At 47.1% G+C, this 21,940-nt stretch overlaps 1 protein-coding gene across 2 annotated transcripts in view; it reads left to right on the forward strand.

Moving 5' to 3' along the window:
• Positions 1 to 20,641, forward strand: part of LOC147621373 (phytochrome 2-like) — a 57,768-nt gene extending 37,127 nt beyond the window's left edge. Inside the window, exons 2-4 of one of the 2 annotated variants that reach the window (XM_086824113.1) lie at positions 16,259 to 17,075; positions 19,404 to 19,697; positions 19,867 to 20,641. In XM_086824113.1, the coding sequence (XP_086680239.1) occupies positions 16,259 to 17,075; positions 19,404 to 19,697; positions 19,867 to 20,101 (1,346 nt within the window). In that variant the 3' untranslated portion in view covers positions 20,102 to 20,641. The remainder of the gene's footprint in view (positions 1 to 16,258; positions 17,076 to 19,403; positions 19,698 to 19,866) is intronic. The other variant, XM_086824114.1, reaches the window with a different exon arrangement.
• The last annotated feature ends 1,299 nt before the right edge of the window (positions 20,642 to 21,940 follow it).

The raw sequence follows: 21,940 nt of genomic DNA on the forward strand, positions 1-21,940 counted from the left end.
GCAGCTGATGAGTATGTAAGAGACTTGGATATTGCTTTTGCTCAGGTGCGGACAGCCATTGCAAGGTCACAAGACAAGCATAAAAAGACTGCCGACAAGCATAGAAGGCAATTGGATGTTAAAGATAATGATTGGGTATTGTTGAAATTTGAGAAAGCAAGACTTGCAAAGAGGCTTGGCAAAGAGGGTGCATATCCTAAGCTTGCAACTAGGTACTATGGGCCTTTTCGAGTGTTCGAGAAGATCAATGAAGTGGCTTTTAGATTGGCATTACCTAGTCATTGGCACATACACAATACTTTTCATGTGAGTCTCCTTCGCAAGTATATAGGGCCGGAGCCTAGTGAAACGGTCATTGAGGATCCACCAGAAGTGGATGAGCTTGAGGAGATCTTGCAGCCAGAGCGGATTGTGTATCACAAGGAACGCAGGCTTGTTGTTGCAGGCAAAGTTGTCAGGTATTACCTTGTGAAGTTTAAGAACTATCTTCCCATTGATGATGAATGGGTAGATGAAGAGTTCTTCAAAGATTGCCAGCATGTGCTTTAGACATATTTGGATGCTTTTCAGTTGCGGACAACTGTTTGGGGGGGGGGGGGGGGGGGAGGGGATGTCGGCTCCTCCTCCTCGTTGGCTCTCAGGCGGCTCCACGCCTCTTCCTCTACAGGCTGCAGCCAAGCGGCTGTGCTCTGCAGCCAGGCTGCTCCTTCTGCCCTGTAGGCCGCTGCGCCACCTCACAGGCGGCTGCAGCTAGGTGTTACCTCTCCAGCAGGCGTTGCTCCCTCTGTCCAGCAGGCTGCGCCATCTCCACCTCCTCTCTTGACGGCTGCTCTCTCTGTCCAGTAGGCGATGCTCCCTCTGTCCAACACGCTGCGCCATCTCCACCTCCTCTCCTGACGGCTGCTCCCTCTGTCCAGCAGGCGCTGCTCCCTCTGTCGAGTAGGCTGCGCCATCTCCACAAGCAGACAGCTGTGCATACTCTCTACAGGCCGCTGTACCTCTTTTCCATCGGCGGTTGCTCCTCTTCCCATACAGGCGGCTGTGTCCTGCTCAGCAGTTGGCTGTGCTGCTTTGCAGGCGGATTGCGCCTCCCTTCCATAGGCGGCATCTCCCTTCTTCAGGTGGCTACGCCTCCCACAGCAGGCTGCTCTCCTCATTCTCCTCGACAAGCTGCTGCGCCCTGGTGTCCCTCTCAAGTAGCTGCACACAAACACCACGGGTATTTGACTTCTATTTGCGAGCTACAAGTAAGTGAATTCAGATTTAAGTAAAGAACTTTGTTGTAAATCTGATAAAGGATTCTCTCTACCGCTAACACCCATTCGGTGCCGGGTGGTCCAAGATTTTGGAGAACCACGGTCCAAAGGTGCCGAGATTGGGAGAGCGAGGCGTTAGTACGGGAGCCCCTGTTTGTGCGTGGTCCTGGAACACGAGTGGGGCGCTCTCCGCGGAGTCCAGTGAAGGCACAGGACCGTAGAGACTGGACCACTCAAGTGGTTGCTCTCCTTCGAACATCTACTTCGAGCCTTTTGTTTGGTACTGTATTCATTTGTACATGGACATCATCTGGTTCATTGAACCCATGGAGCATTGTATTTGTTAAATACTCCCGATAATATATCATATATTGAGGGGGGGGGGGTCGGCCCGTTCCGGCCCCAGTGCTGGTGTCCATCTATTTCATTTCAATTTTCAGTTGTTATTAAGTTGTCCATTTCAAATTGTGATATTAAGTTTTGCTATTACGCGTGTGGGTGTCCAACGGAGTCTATTCCCACTTGACGGGATCGGTCTCAGGGAGCGCGACAGAACGCACAACTAGTCCTTCAGTTTGCCAACAAAATTTCAAACTTATGTTTGCAATTAGGCTTATCTGATACGGACAAGAAAGGGCAATTCTGTTAGAATGCACAGCGGAAATAAAGACAACTGCTGTAGAGAGCAATACACGGATGAAAGAGAGAGAGAGAAGCTTGTGTAACTTTGCTATATACACCAATAAAATCCCGGAATACACAATGAATGATTGTGAGGACAAGGGGCCATTTATATGGCTCCTGCTTGCTGGTCGGCCAGCCCAAAGTCAGCCGACTGTTGCCCTGGTGCCCACGACCTGTAGAAATACCAAGTCGGCCAGCAGTATAGTACAGTCGGGCAGCACCAGATCACATGGGCAGCACAAACACAATCGGCCAGACATCTGGGGGTAGCCGACAGCCCATACATAGCTTCAAATAAATGAGAAAAAATACGGAGAGTGAGGAAAAATGGGAAGACACCAAATACAGAGAGCACACCCACAATAGAGGCCGTAACATAGTGTATAGACAAGAGATGACTGCTAACACCCCCTCTCAGCTCCTGGATGTGGAACCAACCCCAGTGAGCTGGAGTGCCGTCGGAGCATAGCCTGAGGGAGAGACTTTGTGAAGAGGTCCGTCGCATTGTCCTCCGTTGAACAATAAAGAAGCAAGATGTCACCAGCTGTCAAATCCCCATAGGATCACCTCATAGAACGCTCTTGGTACAAGACTCGAAACCTGCAGGGGTGGAGGCTTGACTCACCTCCCAACCTTGACAGCCGTGGGCAAGCCCACAAGTCTTGGTTGTTCCCACCGAGCCACGAGCTGAGCTAACTAGATGGACGTACCGACCAATCTCTACCTCGTGACGTCCCACACCACCACGAAGCTACCCTCGCGGGCCTCGAGACTGTTGTTGGCCTCGGCTGCGTAAAGCAGGTGCACGTCTGCACTAGATCGAGGCTCCTGACCATAGAGCTCTCACAAAGACATGCGAGACTCTATGAACTAATGACTAACCTTGGCTACCCTTTTATAGGCTCTTGGCTGGTCATTGGGCGTCCACACTTGGGTGCCCGTCTTGTCAACACATTTGATTGCATGGTCATTGGCATTAGTTTCAAGAACATAAGGCTGACTAGGATCGGGTAATGCTAAGATAGGTGCTTCCTTGACTTTATCTTTCAAAAGTCTGAAGGCCATATCAAGATCGTTATTCCAAGTGATAGGCTGATTCGACTTACATCCACGACCTTTCAACAAGTCGGTCATTGGTAGTGTGAGCTGAGAGTACTCCGCATAGATTTCCGAAAAACAACAAAACTGAGAAAAGAACGAAGTTGTTTCACTGTCTGTGGTATAGGCCAGGCCAGAACCTTCTGAACTTGGTCATAGTTAATGCTCAATCCATCTCTAGTAATCTTGTGTCCCAAGTAAATGATGTCTGTCATGAAAAACTCACATTTACTTAATTCAGCATATAGTCGATTCTGTCTTAAAATAGTTAAGACAATCGTGAGGTGTCTAATGTGATCCTCAAGAGTACGACTATATATCAAAATATCATCCAGGAACACAACTACAAATTTTCCCAAATGTTCACGAAAAAGATCGTTCATCATTTGCTGGAAAGTGGCTAGGGTATTGGTTAACGCAAAAGGTAATACGAGAAACTCGTAATGGCCATACCTAGTCTAAAAGGCGGTTCTTTCGACATGCCTTTCATGAATATGTATCTGGTGATAGCTAGTACGTAAATCTATCTTCGTGAAATGTTTCGCTCCGGCTAATCGGTCAATCAGGTCATCTGATCTAGGGAGAGAATAACGGTTCTTAATTGTCAGCTTGTTCAATCTCTTGTAATCTATACACATTCTCCAGGTGTTTTCCTTCTTTCTCTTGAGTAACACAGGTGCACCCCAAGGTGATTTACTTGGACGGATTTGGCCCATCCTCAAATAATCAGCGAGTTGTTTGGCCAACTCATCTTCCTCAGCTTGGCTCATCTTGTAAGGTGGAATACTAACAGGGTGAGCACCAGGGAAGGTCAATACGATAATCTACTGCCCTTTTAGGTGGTAAGCTTGATGGCAGTTCCTTAGGAAATACATCTTGAAACAAATCAAGTATCTTCTTTAATTCGTTGTTTTCAAACACACTTAATTCATTATCATCCATAGTAGGTATGAGAAATGAAGAAAGTGGAATCAAGACACAGTGGAAAGCAGTATACAAAGAAGAGTCCTTTATATTTTCAAAATCATCATTATTTACAAGAGGTCCCTGAGAGGGATGTATACAATCACCTAAGATACAATACTGGGTGTTCCTATGTTCAAAAGAAAAAGTATGACTAGACCAATCTATCTGGACATGAAGAGTCTTAAACCACTCAATTCCTAATAACAAGTCTACATGCTCTAGGTACATAATACAACATTCCAGAGTATCTTCGTAGTCGTGAATCCGTATCGGTAGCTTCTCCACCTTTCGATCCCATACTTGTCGACCCGCAGGTAGGCGTACCTCATAGGTATGATCGCTGGGTGTTGTGTCAAGACCCAATTAACAAAGTTGTGTGAGCTGCCAGGGTCTAGAAGAATTTGGATTCTATGGCATATATATATATATATAATACAAAAGCAAAAGCTAAGTAAGCTTTTGGGGAAGCCTATAAATTCCCCTCAAGGAGGCTTCTTGCCACACATCTCTCAAGCTCTCAAGCTTTCTAGCACTCTTCTTTGTGCAAGAATCAAACTTTTCTCTTATCTTGCCCTCTTCAAGATGTCGACCCAAGAATCCGAGTTGGAGCCCATTCTCGAACGTGAAGACCTGCCGGCTACGGAAGCCACCGATGGTGATCTTTTTGAGGATTTTGTTTCAAAATCAGATTTCCAAGAGTTTAAAGTTGCTCTCGAAGCTTCTTCCTCAAAACATCAAGCACAAGTCGCCGCGCAAATGCAAACTTTACAGAACTCTTATCTCTTTGTTGACCACTACCCTATCTACTCTTTCGGGTATGGATACTTAGGCATTTGCTTTAGGCCCCAATATTACTCAGTTTCATCCATATGACGATGGCAAAAAGATCCAATTAGCAGCAGGTTTCCTCTCAGACAAAGCTTTGTTTTGGTGGAAAGAACTCAACCCTAAACCAACGACTTAGGCACAGCTCGAAGAAGTCTTCAAGAAAGAATTCCTCAACAAAGAGGATGACTATGATATTGTTGCCCGGTATGCTACTTTGACTTGACGTTCCAGAACCTCACTTATGAGGTCTGTCTCCAGAAATTTAGGGACTTGCAGATAAAAGCTAGGAAGATGGATCCTACTAGTCTTTTGGGGTTCTTCATAGCCGGTTTACCCGACTCGTACTGTTTACAGGTTAAAAACAACAAATACAAAACTTTGGACGAGGCCATTCATTCCGCTCGTATCTATGATGATACAATGGTCTCTTCCAAGTCTAAACCCGTGACCGAGCAGGGAAACAAGCACAAAAGGAAGTTCTCCGCACCGATGGCTAACATGACAGAAGGAAAGTCTTCGAACCAACCTTCGAAGAATTCTACTTCGACCCCCGCAAAGAAAAAACGTCTCCTTAAAGCTTTGAAGCTCAAGAAGGAGGGACGTTGCTTCATCTGCGAAGAAAAAGGACATATGCATAACGAGTGCCCGATGCAAAAGGGTGCAAAGACCAACGTAGGACCCAAGCCAAAGGCAGCTAACCAGTTGTCTTTGACAGGTATGTCAGTTACTATACTTTCTCGCTCTAGTTCATGTTCTGATTGTTTGTTCAACTCTAAAGTTTTTGGCTTGCATGATCTTCTCCAAGTTTATGGAGAAGTGAATGATATATATATATATTGGGTATTTTAAACCCTTTTACTAAGGTTCAGCAAAAAAAAACGAAAGCAATGACAAACAAGGCGTGGGTTTAAAAAAAAAACAAAAGCTTAAAAAAACCTCCACGCATTTGCTTTTTGCTAAATCTTGCAGGAACCTCAACGCCGCCGACGGCTGCGTGTACCCGCCTGCCTACTTCGAGGATTTGATGCCTGCGCTTGCTTGCGCATCCACTCGGGGGTTTGCGCTTGCCTGCGCATACCAGTCCGATTGCCTGTATATGGGTCCGCCTGCCTACGTGCGCTTGTCCCCTCGACTGCCTTCGAGTACCACTTGCATGTACCAGCACGCCTGCACACGATTGATGCAGATTTCACGCAGCTGGCATCTTCATTCAAGTGGGCTGGGCAGCCTTCAGGCGTTTCCCTGCACTATGATCCCTTCCACCCACCCTTGCAGCACTGCCCCATAGAACAGTTGGTATGATGATGAGTGTCGTGAGACACGAGCACAACTACAGCGTGAGATTGCCATTGGGTCTCACACGCATAGAAAAGCCAGGATGATCTTTCGGCGCCTTGTGCGGAGGAAGAAACGAGCCTATCTGGCTAAGCTAGAGGAGGAGATCTACCAACTCTTCCTGGGGAAGGACAACAAGAGGGCATGGAAGATGTTTCAGGAGAGACAGCTTGGTACTCCGATTACTGCACCTGAGGCATGGCATACTTATGCTAGAGAGCTATGTGATGCACCAGGACAGCCCCCCACCCCCCCTCCATTGGGAGCTAGACCGGCTAGCAGCACCTTTTTTACTATGCGGATGGTGCTAGATGCGATAGACAGGTTACAGAATGGAAAGGCACAGGATCATGATGGGCTAGTTGGAGAGCACTTCTCATATGCACGAGACACTTTGGCTCCGCTCATCGTGCGTGTGTTTAATCGTGCCATTTGTGAGGGTTTCCCGACAAGCTGGACAGAGCATATCATTGTACCACTCTTTAAGAGCGGGAACCCCATGGTACCAGGCAACTACAGGACGATCATGATTGGTCATTACTTGGCCAAATTATATGGCTCTATATTGGAGTCGGAGCTGAGCCGATGGGCAGAGGGGCATGGTCATCGAGCACATGGACAGGCTGGCTTCAGGAGAGGATTTACTACCTTGGATCACATACTGACACTTCGGGCACTTATCGAAGAGGGCAGGGCACAGGAGAGAAGGATATACTACTGCTTTGTGGACTTCCGCAAAGCCTTTGATACCGTACCACATGCCAGGCTTACGCACAGATTGCATGACATTGAGGTACCCGAGGATATGCAGTGGGGGATATATGCTTTGTATGAGTCTGTGACATGCAGAGTCCGAGCTCTAGGCGGACTATCTGATAGGGTGACCAGCACGATAGGGGTGAAGTAGGGATGTGCGCTATTGCCCACCCTCTTTGGATTGTACATTGATGCAGTCTCTGATTATGTAGATAGATTGGGAGGCCCAGGGGCATGCCTGCAGGGGTGTTGATACCCATCTTGTTATATGCTGATGATATTGTTCTAATCTCAGACTCTCCAGAGGGACTACAGAGACACCAGGCTTTCTGTGCGGATAGAGATCTGACAGTGAACCTTGGGAAAACCAAGGTTATGGTGTTTAACACCACACAGGCATGGGTGACGAGATCAGAGCCTCAGTTCACTTTCCGAGGGGAGCCAGTAGAGTACGTTAGGTCATATGTCTACTTGGGAGTTCCTTTCACATGACCGCGTTTCTCCCTGAAGGAGGCAGCAGCAGCTAGATCAGCTCGAGGGCATGCAACCTTGGGGGCACTTGAGAGGCAGTGTGCACACACAGTTTCAGGAGCCACGCACCAAATTGTGGCTATTTGATATGCTTGTCACACCGACCCTCCTGTACGGAGCTCCAATTTGGGGGCCCTGTATACAGCACAGATCTTAGAGAGGAACAGATGAGGGATGGAGGCAAATGGAGAGACCACTGATTATGATGATTGCCCGCATGATTCGGAGCAAATCATCAGTACCACATGAGATTGTTCGGGCTGAGCTGGGTCCCCCTACCAGTAGTAACCGAGGCCCTATTCGAGGCAGTTACCTTTTTATAGCGGCTATGGGAGCTCCCTCAGTAGAGGTACTCCCGTTTGGCATTGACCTCATCCATACAGTTGGCAGAGGATGGAGATACTCATTGTTGGTACGCTTAGATGAGATCATGGTTTGACCTACATGGTTTGCGGATAGAGGCACTACCACCCTTTCAGTACAGTCTCGATTGTCCATTTTTGGATCTCACCCGCTCAGAGCAAAACCACATGATCAAGATGGATATCATCAGAGTGGACATAGAGAGGACATGGACTAGCCCCCTTGAGCCCTTGGGCACGAAAATGGCTCATTACAAGAGCCATTTTCTACCCCTCTCACCGGATGATTTTATCACCCACCCGGTGTACATGGATGTACACCTATCACATGGGATACGTTGTGCCATTGGCCAGATCCGGATCTCATCACACCAGCTGCGGATTGAGACAGGGCGATATGTGCATCAGATCGTGGATGACCGCATTTGTCAGCTATGCTACCAGGAGGTAGAGACAGAGGAACACTACATTTGCCGATGTACAGTCTATTATGAGATCCGAGGGAGATATCACTGCCTCTTCCGCGAGGGTTTTGGGCCGTTACGCAGGGTCATGGAGTTCGAGGATCAGAGATGCCTGGGATTGTTTCTACTTGAGCTCAGGAGACACAGAGAGACCCTCTTTGCAGACAAGAGGCCGAGCCATGATGTACCTAGACAGAGGACCCTGACAGATTTCTTCGGCACCAGCACCAGCAACCCAGCCCACACCCCTCCTAATACCGCCTCCATTGGGCCATCAGGGCACCGACCACGCTCCTAGGGAGTCACCACTGATAGAGCAGTTATCTTATGTCGTGCTCGTCGGCCACGCCCGACCACGATCGCCAGATCAGAGCCATTATTGCTTGGCATCGGAGGCGCCTACCTCGCTTCTACGACCTCTCCATTCTAGACAGCCCCATGGTAGAGATACTTGATCTAAGGAGAGGGCAACACTTCAACTGATCAGCATACATGGATCTACTTGATATACATTTTTCAGTAATGCACTGGATGAACGTGGGCTCCTTCTGTGGAAACCCAATCTCGTCGTGTTCCTGAAAGAGATATAGGTTGGGATCTGAGTCACTCTAACTTTGGAGTGGAACTCGTTCCTTCGTTTCACCTTCAATGGTGTAGAAGAGTCCAAGATCCTTCGTACCCTGCAGATACTGCAAGATCCGCAATCCTCCGTCCCAATGAGACTTCAATGGCGTCTGCATAAATGAGCTCAACAGCCCCACAGGAAAGCTCAAGTCCAATCTGGTGTTCAGCAACCAGATCAATGAACCAACTAGCTTCCGGTACAGAGAGGCGTCAACTGGCTCACAAGGATCATTCACTGTAAGTTTTGTTTTCGGGTCCATCGGTGACGTGATAGGCTTGCAGTTCTCCATCCCAAAGGCTTCAAGCAACTCATGAACATACCGCTATTGAGAGACAAAGAACCCCCTTTGGATCTGCCAGATCTCCAATCCCAAGAAGAAGTCGGTCATCTCAAACTCCTTTGACAAGGCAGCCTTTGTCACTGCAATGTGCTCCATATGACCGCCGGTGAGAATGAGGTCATCTGCATAAAGGATGATCAACGTGACCATGCCGTGTTCCTGAAAGAGATATAGGTTGGGATCTGCAACCGATCTCTGAAATCCAATTCGTAGAAAGAAGGAATCAATCTTTTGATTCCAAGCCCTGGGAGCCTGCTTAAGACCATACAAGGCCTCCCGCAACCTGTAAACTATCCCCTTTGATCCTGGAACCTCAAAGCTTGGAGGCTGCTCAACATACACCTCCTCCTGCAGGTCACCATTAAGGAACGTAGGTTTCACATCCATCTGAAATACAGGCCACCGCTGAGAAGAAGCAAGGGCAAGAACGGTCGGAATCGTGGTCATCCTCGCTGTCGATGCCAAGTCGCTGAGCATAACCGTTAGCCACAAGTCTGGCTTTGTGTTTGTCCACCGACCCATCTGGCGTATACTTGGTCTTAAAGACCCGCTCGACACCAATGACAGACCGTTTCGACGGCCTTGGAACCAACTCGCAAGTGTTATTCTTCTCAATGGCATCCAGTTCCACCTGCATGGCTTTCCTCCAAGTATCCTGTGCAAGGGCTTCCTTAATGGAAGTGGGCTCTTTGTCCCGCATGATACGAGACATCAAAGCATAGTTTACCTGTAAAAGCTCTGCTAAATGACTTTTATCACGAACTCTATGCGATCTTTGAGGTTTGTCCTCTGTGATTCATTCGGAGGGAAGCTCCATAACACACGACTCCCGAAGGGTGTCTACCAACCACCTGGGTACTCGAATAGAACGTGGAGCCTCCTGCTGCTGCGGGGGCTCATCTCCAGCTGTGGGCTCAACCACCTCAACTGAATGAGGCTGTCCAGCTGGAACAATTGACTGGGAATCATCATCATAATCATCTGGGTCTCCAAGAAGTGGCGGCTCATCAACAGTGGAGACCGGAACATGCTCATCAAAAATCACATCCCTGCTGATGTGATGACCTCGTTCCTCTCTGGATCATACAACCTGTATCCCTTGGAAAGAGAGTTATATACCACAAAGACAAGCTTTTGGGACTTTGAGTCGAGCTTCCCCCTTTGCTTCTTCAGAATGTGAACATATGCATAACTCCCAAACACACGGAAATGGGAGACATCAGGTTTCCTGCTAAAATATGCCTCAAAGGGAGTCGTGTTCGGTACTGAAGTCGTCGGAGAACGGTTGAGGATATGGACAGCCGTAGCCACAGCCTTTCCCCAAAGTGGATGAGGAAGATCACGATGCTCCAGCATCGTCCTCGCCATCTCCACCACAGTCCTGTTCTTACGCTCAACTACTCCATTCTCTGACGGTGAGCCTGTATTGGCCAGCTCTCGCTTGATGCCATGTTCTGCACAAAACCGCACGAAGGCATTGGAAGAAAATTCTCCTCCTTTGTCAGCCGTAAGAGTCTTTATCTGCAAGCCAGACTCTTTCTCCACCATCACATGCCACTCCTTGAACCGAGCCAACGCTCGGTCCTGTGAAAGAAAATAAACCCATGTGAATCTGCTACAATCATGAACAAGGAGCATAAAGTACAAAGAACCCCCCAAGGATGTTGTCTGCATAGGTCCACACAAGTCGGTGTGTACCAACTCCAAAGGTTTCGAAGCCCGCCTGGAAGCTTGCTTCGGAAAAGATTCCTTGTGTTGCTTACCACGAATGCAAGAAGTATAGCATCCTTGCCTGTTGCCAACATCTGGCAAGCCAACCACCATTTGGTCCCAGAAAGCTCGCCAAACTGAAAGTGCCACAAACCACTAATTTGAGAACCTGTCAAAGAGGAGAGTGCGGAGAGTTTGTATATACCATTCTCTACGCCGCCTTCCCAAACAACCTGGCCAGTCTCGCGGTCCCATAGAGCAACAGGATGCTCCTCAAACTCCACCCGGAAGCCAGTCTTCCACACCTCATGCACTGACAACAGATAAAAACCAAGTGCGGGGACATAAAGAACACGAGAGGAATGCTTCCCCCCTCTACCATCGGGAATGATCTCCATCCAGCCCTCACTGTGAATCGATATGGTGGAATTGTCGCCAATGAAAATGCGACCTGACTGCCATTTTAGATCCTGAAAAAAGTCACGGGAAGGAGTCATGTGCTGGAAGCACCATTATCAAGAATCCATTCCCGAGTATCCTTGGCGGTGAAGCCAACTGCCTCCTCGCTTGAAGCATCGGTGTCCAACATCTCCAAGTGCACAAAGGCTGGAGTCTTTGCAGCTGAAGCTGAAGATCAGCACTCTTCCCAGTCCGCTTGGGACACTTTCTCCAATAGTGGCCTTCCTCGCCACAATCGTTACAGGTCCTCTCGGTCTGAATTTGGCTTCTTCTCAGAAGACTTTCCTTTGCCCTTGTTGTTACGGCCTTTCGACCGTTGGCCAATCAAGGCCTCAGAACCTCCGCCCTGTGGAGGGTTCATGAATCGCTCTTCCTGATCCAAGATCATGGGCACAAGCTCCTCCCATGTGATGGTGCTGAGCGTGCCACTGGTGATCAAAGAGGAGTAAAAGGCTGAGTACTGAGAGGGGAAAATGTGACAACAATGTTATGGCCATATTCTCTGTCGACATCTCTTTCCTTGCTTGGAGAACTTCCTGCTGAAGAGCCTACAGCTTGTTGATGTGCTCCCACATCGTCGATGACTTTACAGGATTCATCATTCGCATCTAAACTTCCAAGGAGATCCTCTTCATGGGTGATACCCTGTCGTAGAGAGAAGCCAAATGCTGCCAAATCCCTCTGGCCAGCGTCATATGCTTTATGTGATTGATCACGTGTGGTGTGCAATTGAGGAAGATGAAAGAACGGACTCGGGCATTAACACGATCCCATAACTGTGCCTGTGCCTGTGCCTCCCATTCCTTTTGAATAGAGGGTAACTCCCCATCTTCCAACTCCGGCCATGGGACCCCAACAACAATGAAATCAGCCAAGTCATAGGACTCCAAAACAGATTCCATCATTACCTTCCATGTGCCATAGTTGTTCCCGTCCTACTGTCGTCCACCGGGAACGTGGGGAGTATCGGGATCTTCACGTGTTTCTCAGCCATCTCAAGCAAATCTGCCATCTCAAGGGTTCACAAGGTCTTGTAAAGGGAGGGTGGGTGGGAAAAAAGAAGAAGAAGAGGCTGCAAGTAGAATGCAAGGTGGCTGTCCAACGGTGATGGCCACCTTCTACCCTATCTCCAAGTCCCGTACAGCCCAAACAGTCTCCAATCAGCAAACCCTCGATGTCCCGCTGTCTCCAAGCTTCAAGCCACCTGGGGCTCTGATACCATGTTAGAATGCACAGCGGAAATGAAGACAACTGCTCTAGAGAGCAATACACAGATGAAAGAGAGAGAGAAGCTTGTGTAACTCTGCTATATACACCAATAAAATCCTAGAATACACAATGAATGAGTGTGAGGGCAAGGGGCCATTTTATATGGCCCCTGGCTGCTGGTCGGCCAGCCCAAAGTCAGCCGATTGCTGCCCTGGTGCCCACGACCTGTAGAAATACCTAGTCGGCCAGTAGTTCAGTAGTTGGCCAGTAGAATAGTACAGTAGGGCAGCACCAGATCACATGGGCAGCACAAACACAGTCGGCCAGACATCTAGGGGCAACCGACAGCCCATACACAGCTCCAAATAAATGGGAAAAATACGGAGAGTGAGGAAAAATGGGAAGACACCAAATACAGGCGGGCACACCCACAACAGAGGCCCTGACATAGTGTATAGATAGGAGATGATTGCTAACAAATGCGCCCAAGCATACTCCAGACCAGAAAGCGGAGGCAGGCAAGACCGGTGGCAAGTCGAGTGTTGAGGAGATTGCTCAGTACAAGAAGTAGGGTAGGTGTTTCTTTTGTCATACAAAAGGACACTTCTCGGGAGTGTCCTAAGAAGACTACCACTCCAAAGACTGCCGCTTCAGCCTCCATGGCTTCAGTGGTGAGCTGAGCTCCCACACAGACCCCAGTGGCTGTCCCTAGTTATTCCAATCCCAATGCTTGAGTTGGAGCAATCATTAGCCGGGAGCTCGAAGATAAGCAGAAGGGCCCCCATGACCAGGAGTATGAGCACAACGAATTGCTCAAGACCTTTGGCTACATAGGTGGCCAGAGAGTCGTCGTCTTGTTTAGCGGCAACACAGAGGACATGGTCACGGAACAGGCCGCTCGGCTTACCTGTTTCGTCCCGACTTCGGTGGACAAGCAAGTTGAGGGTTTTAGCACAAGCATGACAACGAGCGTCAAGTATGAAGCTCTAGGTGCTAAGTTAGTTATTCAGGGCATAGAGTTTGTGCGTGATTTTATGGTTGCTCTCTTGTAGGAGCAGACATAATATTGGGCATTCAATGGTTTCACAATTTCCTTCCTGATGTCAAGTGGGACAAGCATACTTTCCAGATTAGTCGGAACGTGTCAAATGCCCCAGTGACCATTAAGTGTAAGCCAGGAATTCCGAACTTTCCGCTCATAAGCCACTTGCAAGCTAAACGAGCAATGAGGAAAGGCGCACATTGTGCGATGATATATATCCAGATTGCCCAGACGGTGGCCAGTGCTTCCAAGAAGTATTTGGCTCTCCATGAAAAGTTCCAAAAGATTTTTCTTCGCGACAATCTCCCTCCCCAGCTCCCCCTGTCCAAATCAAAGGACCACAAGAACAATCTCCTCCTAGGCTTGGAACCCCCGAGCAAGTTTCCATATCGCCTTTCTAAGGCAATGGAATCAGAGTTGGACTGCGAACTCGAAGAATTGTTTGTCAAGAAAAAAGATGGATCTTCTCGTTTGTGTGTTGATTATCATGCCCTCAATAAGCTGACTATCAAGAGTAGATTCCCGATGCCTCGAATAGATTATATTCTAATGGAGCTAAGGTGTTCTCGAAACTCAATTTGAAGAGTGGGTACCACCAAGTGAGGATTGTTGAGGGGGACATTCCCAAGACAATCTTCTGTACGGAACGGGCCCACTATGAATTTGTGGTCATGCCTTTTGGCTTGACGAACGTCCCAGCCACATTCAACCGCATGATCCACTTTGAGGTGGTAGGATGAAACCCGTATATGGCCAGTCGCAATACGTATGGCATGGGACATTTGAACATTTAGGTAGCCGAGTTGCTAGATGAATCCATCCTCAGTGAGGCTGAGGAAGTGATCTCTGCTGTAGAAGTGGATCTTCAATGAAGGTTTCAAAGATGTGATCTAGGTGCAATGGGTGTAGAGGTTGAGAAGATCTAATTGGATAACTTGATTGGTGTCCTCATGAGAGACATGGAGAAAAGGGAAGTCCAAACCATACTGCAGGGGTGGGGGGCGTTCCATGTGGAGCCCGTATCTTGAGAACCAAGTGGAAACTCAGGCATGCCATACTCTAGGGTGGCCCTCAAGGGGTCGTTGTCTCAAGGACTCAAGGACAAGCCTGGGGTATTTGTGGGGATCCATCTCACTGATGTGATGGTATGTGACTGTCTAGAAGAGTGCATCCACTACCATCGGGGTTGCAACAAACTCTGTCTGGATAATCTGGTGCGGGACTGATGGTTTGTTGTGGATCGTACAAGAGAACATCATGACTTGGGGCCTCTCAACTCACTGCCAATTCTCATCAGATAAATCTGGCCTCTAGAAGGTTGCTCTGTATATGAAGGTTGGTCTGACGAGGGTGTCAAAAAGCCAACCCTTCGACTTGGGCTCCTGGGAATGTGCTTGGAAGCACTACCACTCAATTAAGCTCAAGGCTGCATATCCCCATGTCACTTTGGCGTGCGCTACGGGAACCATGGTGAAGTGTGGGCCACTGAAAGTGACACCAAGGTAGACATAAGAGGACACTATCTCCACAGGATCCCCTCTAAATGTTAAGCTCAATGTGGATGTGAAGGGGCATAGACTGTTAACATTGAGGGCCTGTTGAGTGTAAAAACCCTGTAAGGCATTGAAATGTCTCTTAAGCCCCTTGGCTGAATGTGAAAAGAGGATGATGTCATTTGCATAGAGTTGTAGGGGAATTAGTATGCTTGCCATTGTGGAACCAGCCCCCCTAATCTGTCAATGAAGCTTGAGTTCTTGACGATGTAGAGGCCAAAAAGAGTGGGTGATAGAGGGCAGCCCCGTTTCACCCCAATAGTGCTGGAAATCTCCTATGACATACCTCCCGGGGCTTTTACTCGTTAGGTGGCAGACTCATAGAGGGCGATGATGCTCCAAACCATGCTAAATGGGACCTCTATGTTCTATAGAGGGTGTAGGAGGCGGGCTCGGGGTATAACAATAAAAGCTTTGCGGAAATCCACAAAGCAGCAGTAAATCCTTTGATGTCGTGCTCTGCCCTCCTTTGATGGCACGAAGGGTGAAGATTTGGTCAAGGGTAGCGTAGCTCCTCTGAAAGCCTGCCTGTCTTGAGGGTGTGCATCCTTGTTTCGCTGCAAATGAACTGAGGTCAGCCTCTAGTACCAATCCATAGAGTTTTGCCAATGTGTGGCCAGTCATGATCGTCCTATGGTTATTAGGATCAAGTGGATCTCCGGCTTTGAGGATGGGGCTGATGGTGTTAGTGGACCAAGAGGGTGGAATTCCTTAACAAAGGGCTCTATTGAACATGTAGGCTAGTAGGGGCGAAGGTATCATCAGCATGTGAGATGTACTTGGCAGCAAGTCCCTCATGATCTTGGGCCCGTCCATTATGGAGTCTACGGATGGCCGTGAGGACCGTAGCCTTCATAAAAGGTTTTATTGAACATGTAGGATAGCAGGGGTGCCAGGGTATCATCGGCATGTGAGATGCACTTGTCAGTGAGTCCCTCGTGGTCCTGGGCTCGCCCATTAGGCAGAGAGAGAGAGAGAGAGAGAGAGAGAGAGAGAGAGAGAGAGAGTACATCATTTCCATGCAAATGTCTGGCCTACAGGTGAAGAGGAACAAAATGTTGAGATCATGCTGAAAACCTATGGTCATCAAGCTGAGAATGGGCCAGTTATCTTGATTGTTAATGCATGTTCGAGTAGGGACTTCACTGAAAATGTGGTGGGGGTTTGCTTTGTCGGTCAGGATGTCACTGGGCAGAAAGTGGTCATGGATAGGTTTACTCGCATTCAGGGTGACTACAAGACCATAGTGCAGAACCCAAATCCTCTGATACCCCCAATCTTTGGTACTGATGAGTTTGGTTACTGTTCTGAGTGGAATCCAGCCATGGAAAAGCTATCAGGTTGGAAAAGAGAAGATGTGATTGGGAAGATGATGATAGGGGAAGTTTTTGGGACAGAGCTAACATGCTGCAGGCTCAGAGGTCAGGATGCTATGACCAAGTTCATGATAGTACTAAACACTGCAATGGGTGGAAAGGACTTAGACAGGTTCCCTTTTGGCTTTTTTGACCGTGATGGTAAGTATGTGGAGGCCCTATTGATTGCACACAAGAGAACGGATGGTGATGGGGCAGTCACGGGGGTGTTTTGTTTTCTACACACGGCCAGTCCTGAACTGCAGCAGGCTTTACAAGTCCAGAAGCGGTCTGCAAGAATTGCTTTGGAAAGGCTCAAAGAAGTAGCATACATGAAGCAAGAGATCAGGAACCCACTGTATGGGATTGTTTTCACACGAAAGCTGATGGAGAGCATGAACCTCTCTGAGGAACAGAAGCAGATATTGGAGACGAGTGCTCTTTGTGAGAGGCAGCTGCAAAAGATCCTTGACGAGGACAGTTTTGAGAAACTCGATCAAGGGTATGACCACCTCTAATTTCATGTACACGTCTTCATCCTCTTTGTTTGCAACTTTAGCTTTTTTTAAAGTCAAGTAGGTTAAGAGGCATAAATGCCTAAGTGAAGGATATAGTGAGGTTTGATGGTGAATTAGGGCTTTTACAAACCCCATTAGATTGGGGGGTGGGGGGTTTTTGACGGCAGAGAACCCTTGCTCACCCACCAGGGACAGCTGGGTCAGATCTCCCCTTCCCATCGGGGGGGTTATGTCTTTAGAGACCAGTAGTAAATCAGAGGAATAGGAGAAGAAAAGGCTCTAATTTCCTCAAAATTACAGTAACCACCACAATGCAGAAATGCATCACTCTTTGTCACCTTTGCTCAAATACAACACAGCTCATGGTGATTTAGAAATATGCGTATATGAGTGAACCACTTTAAAAACGGAGGTGCCTGTTTGATAACTTGTCCTTCTACCCTAGGTGAGTGTGGACAGCCTTATAAGAGCCTGTTCCCATGCTAAATACCTTCCAAATCTTCGGGAGCTCACCAGGATGGTTTCCCACGTGATATCTGGACTCGAATGACTGTAACTTTGCCCAGGGAATTGTTCCGAGCACCTTGACCAAGTTCCGGGCGACTATTTCTTTGTAGCGGATAATCCCCCATTCCCAAAGCTTGTACATCCTTGAATATTTGGACGTCATGGAATCCACCAGACTCCTTTCACACTGGGAAATAATGTCCAGGCTGGCGAAGAAAGCACTTGTGGATGTAGTTGAAGCATCAGCAACGTATCAAGTGATTTTGATCTGTTTTTCTGTTATCTATATTTGCCAATCACATAAGTCGAATTTATCGTTTTTTTCAAAAGAAGACATAAGTTTGAATTTCTCCATATAGCCGGAGTGCTCTCATCAAAATGCCAAGTATGAACGGTAGTTCTTCTTTGTTGCATTGTAAGAAATTTATACAAGATGTACACTTGAAGTCATATCCCTAGAGAAACCATATCACATGGTCTTTTCAAGTTTAGACATTATTTCATATACATGTGATCTTTGCTTCTGCACTTGAAACATCTCCCTTCATGCCTATAATCAGCCCTTTGTTGTAGAGATAGCGTGAGAGCAACTTAAGTGCCTGGCTTAATTTCTTGGTCGTCTTCCAGAGATTTAGTTTCCTCTTGAGTTGCCACGTCCTTTGCTGGTTCTGACCACTTGGGCATATATGGGGTTGATGTATCTTGGCCCAACTTCATGTGCAGTTTTTCTGCAGTGAGCCGAATCTATAAGCTTTGTGGCTGCATTTTTCCCAACTTCTTTCTTGCGTTTTCATAATGAGTCCTTGCTTGTTTTTAGCTTTAAACGTTGATTTTTTATTTTTTATTTTTCTGCACAAACTAGAGGTCCAACTTGTTAAGGTAAAAGGTGAACTGTGCCAACGTTTGGGCATTTTTGGGCCTTCCATGGACCCAAAGTCCATGGGCCATTATATGGCAGGAAACCAAACATTGCATGCCGAAAGCAATTCACACACACATTTCAATGTCCAGGCACCATGCAGGAAAAACCAGAACTTTGTACCAAGTTTTCACTTCGGAAATACCTTGGGGTGTCACGGTTGGTGAGAGTATGTATGCATGCATTTCATGGGATTTGAACCAATAAACTGGTCATGAGAGACTGACATTTTTTCTGACTTAGCTATGGTTGTTAACTGCTTTGCTGGGTGTACATAATCAATACTTGTCATGTTAAATTGTTGGCCTGTTTGTGGAAGGAGCCCCATCCTGGGCAGAGTTGGGGAGTTGTGAGCATTCCATTGCATGGCTTGATACCTCCGTCCGGGTGGCTACATCTGAAGCCCTCCTGATTCTAATGTACCTCTCTCTATAAAAAGGCAAATGTGATCACACGCATTCAGACTGGCTTTTTCTCTCTGCACGTACAGTCCAACCTGCAAGAACCACCACATAATTTTGTCATATTTTCAGCAGTGTCCACTTGTTTTTGGGGTGGATTTTATCATGGTGGATTTCTCACCTCATTTGAGGTCGTCTGGCCTTCAAATGGTCTCCGCAGTCCCGGACTCTCTTGTTAGGGGTTGTACCTCTCAATTCTTGAACGTGTCCTTGGTGTGAAATGTGGATTCAACAATGTATGCTCCCCATGTGAAGGTGAATTGCAAAGCCATCACGACCATGGAAGTTGAATCTTCCTGTTCTTAAATGCTTATTGAGCTGTTTGTCTTGTTAAGCTATGGAGGGGTAGTGCTGATGGACTCGCCAGCCATTTTTAAATGGTTTTTATTTCTCTGGAGTATGTTCTAACCATCTTTTTCTGCCAGGAATATTGAGCTGGATACCATGGAGTTTAGAATGGGCACAGTAATGGATGCTGTTATTAGCCAAGGTATGATTAGATCCCGAGAGAAGCGTCTACAACTTATTCGAGAAACCCCTGTAGAGGTAAAGAACACATGCCTGTTTGGGGATCAGCTACGGCTGCAGCAAGTGCTTGCCGACTTTCTCACAACAGCTGTGAGGTTTACGTCTTCGTCCGATGGGTGGGTGGGTATCAAAGTGGTGCCCACTGTGAAGGACATCGGAGATGGTTTGCATGTTGTGTGTTTTGAGTTCAGGTTAGTCCTCCACATTTCCACCACGTGTTTGTGTCATTAGCTGGCCTAAACCAAACCCCCTCCTCCCTCCACACACACACACACGCACACTGAAAACCCCAATTTCACACACAGTAAATTTAGGCTGAATGCTGCTATGATATCGTGGCCTCCGTTTTTTTTAAATCAGGGTATCGCATCCAGGGTCTGGCATCCCAGAGGATTTGGTCCAACAGATGTATGATCGATCTCAGGAGATCACACAGGAGGGAATGGGACTGAGTGTATCACGAAAACTTGTGAAGCTGATGAATGGAGATGTGAACTATATCCGAGAGGCTGGAATGTGCTACTTCCTAGTATATGTGGAGCTTCCTCTTGTGCAGAAAGATGATGCCAGCAAAGCTCAAAAATCCACAGAATAATGTCTCCACAAGGGGGGTTTGAGGGGATGATGTATGAAGGAGCTCATTTTTTGGACGAAGAAGGGTTAAAATGTGAGGGCTAACATCTTGTTAAGAGCTAAATTCCCTTAAACAAGCCCACTCACAAAGGACATCTCATGGTGGTGGCTCAACAGGGGTTTCTACGAGATTTTCTTGGGCAGGATGATTGAAATGCCAACAATCCAGCTTTGGAGGTGCTGGTTATTTTGGCCTTCTCTCAGTGTGACTTCAACACATGGTGAATAACCGTAAATAGAAGTGAGCTTAGTCTTGTTGAGTTACGTCCATGAGCTATGCATAAGACAGATTCAGCTTTAGAAGGCTCGGTTGTTTTGGGCAGGTATATTAGTTTGTTTGCATCCGTGGCATGTCCAAATATTTGTTTTTGTGACTAGCTGTAAAACAAATGGGTATCATTTGGAGCAACTAAACCTTAGTCTTGGTTACAGGCAGAAAGATGATACAAGTACATGTGTGTATACTATCATGAAGAGCAAATCATTTGATATTGGTTTTTTTTTTTGGGGGGGGGTTTGGCTCGGGTTTTTGTCTGGGTTTACAGAAATCCTCAATGATTGGCTCGGGTTTTTGTCTGGGTTTACAGAAATCCTCAATGAGCACTTCACCCTCATGATAGACTGCCCAATTGCCTTCTTTCCAAGTTGCCCGAACTTTCGTTTTTTTTTTTTTTGGGGGGGGGGGGGGGGGGGGGGGGGGGGGCTTGCTTTAATTTGTACCTGTGTAAGTTTGTGTGATCCCAACCTAATTGCCTTTGTGATTATAAGATGGATCCCAACCTTATATTCTCTGTTATTACTGCATGATTATTGTCTTTTAACCGAGGCAAATGCTAGCTTCCAATCAACCATTGGTAATGCTCCACATAGTTGATTACATATTATCCCTCTTGATCTCTATCCATGTACCATGTATCATGTAAGCCACCCACATGGCTTTGAAGGGCCTTCGATTGCCTTCATTCTTTTTCTTAGATTTTGGTTGTGACATCTGATTTGATGTGTTCTCATAAGTCTCGCTTGACCCCATCTTGATGTTGCTAATTGTCTTGTGCATATCTTACTTGATCTGTGCTTTCACCTCTGCAACAATTTCTTCTTTGCACGGGGTCTTCACCGACAAGTTTGGTTTGTTCTTTGAGGTTGCAACTTGGTCTTCAAGTTGCAGTTTGAGCACCTCCTTGGCAACCAAGGCACAATAGCGTTGCCAACAAGAAGCAAAGAGCATGCAACACCATCCACCGCAAATGAGGAGAATGCAATATACTCCACCTGACATGTGGTCTTTGCATGAGCAACACATGGCAGCCCACCAAGATCTGGACTGGTGTTTGATCTTTGATGCTTTCATGGCACTAGCCACACAAGAATTTTAGTTAATTGAACTAGAATATGCTAGGGTCAAGTTCGTGTAGCTTGTTGGTTCTTAAGAAGACTAACTAGGATTAGAACTCGGACTCCAAACAGAAAGAGAATAAGGTAGATGCTTTGATTGTTGAATGCATGAAGTTCCTCACTAACTCCTCCTACATGAACATGTTAACTAAGATCATTCATTGGTGAAATTATTCATTTTGAATTCTGCTACATGCAAGAAGAAAAAAATGGCCATACAAAAGAAATGGCGGTGAGGTGGCACACGCCTCCCTTGTTGAAAACTATAATCTTGGGGAAACATGCAATGTCCTCTTTTGATAGAGTGCTTTTAGTGTTGAAAGTGGAGGAGAATGAGTTATTACAAGCCATGTAACATGCAAAATGGTACTAGCATGTTTGTAAGAATAGCAACATACATCTTTGT

The sequence above is a fragment of the Cibotium barometz genome, chromosome 30 (genome assembly GCF_041138505.1).
Source record: "Cibotium barometz isolate CiBa-2024 chromosome 30, ASM4113850v1, whole genome shotgun sequence".
Classification (NCBI taxonomy): domain Eukaryota; kingdom Viridiplantae; phylum Streptophyta; class Polypodiopsida; order Cyatheales; family Cibotiaceae; genus Cibotium; species Cibotium barometz.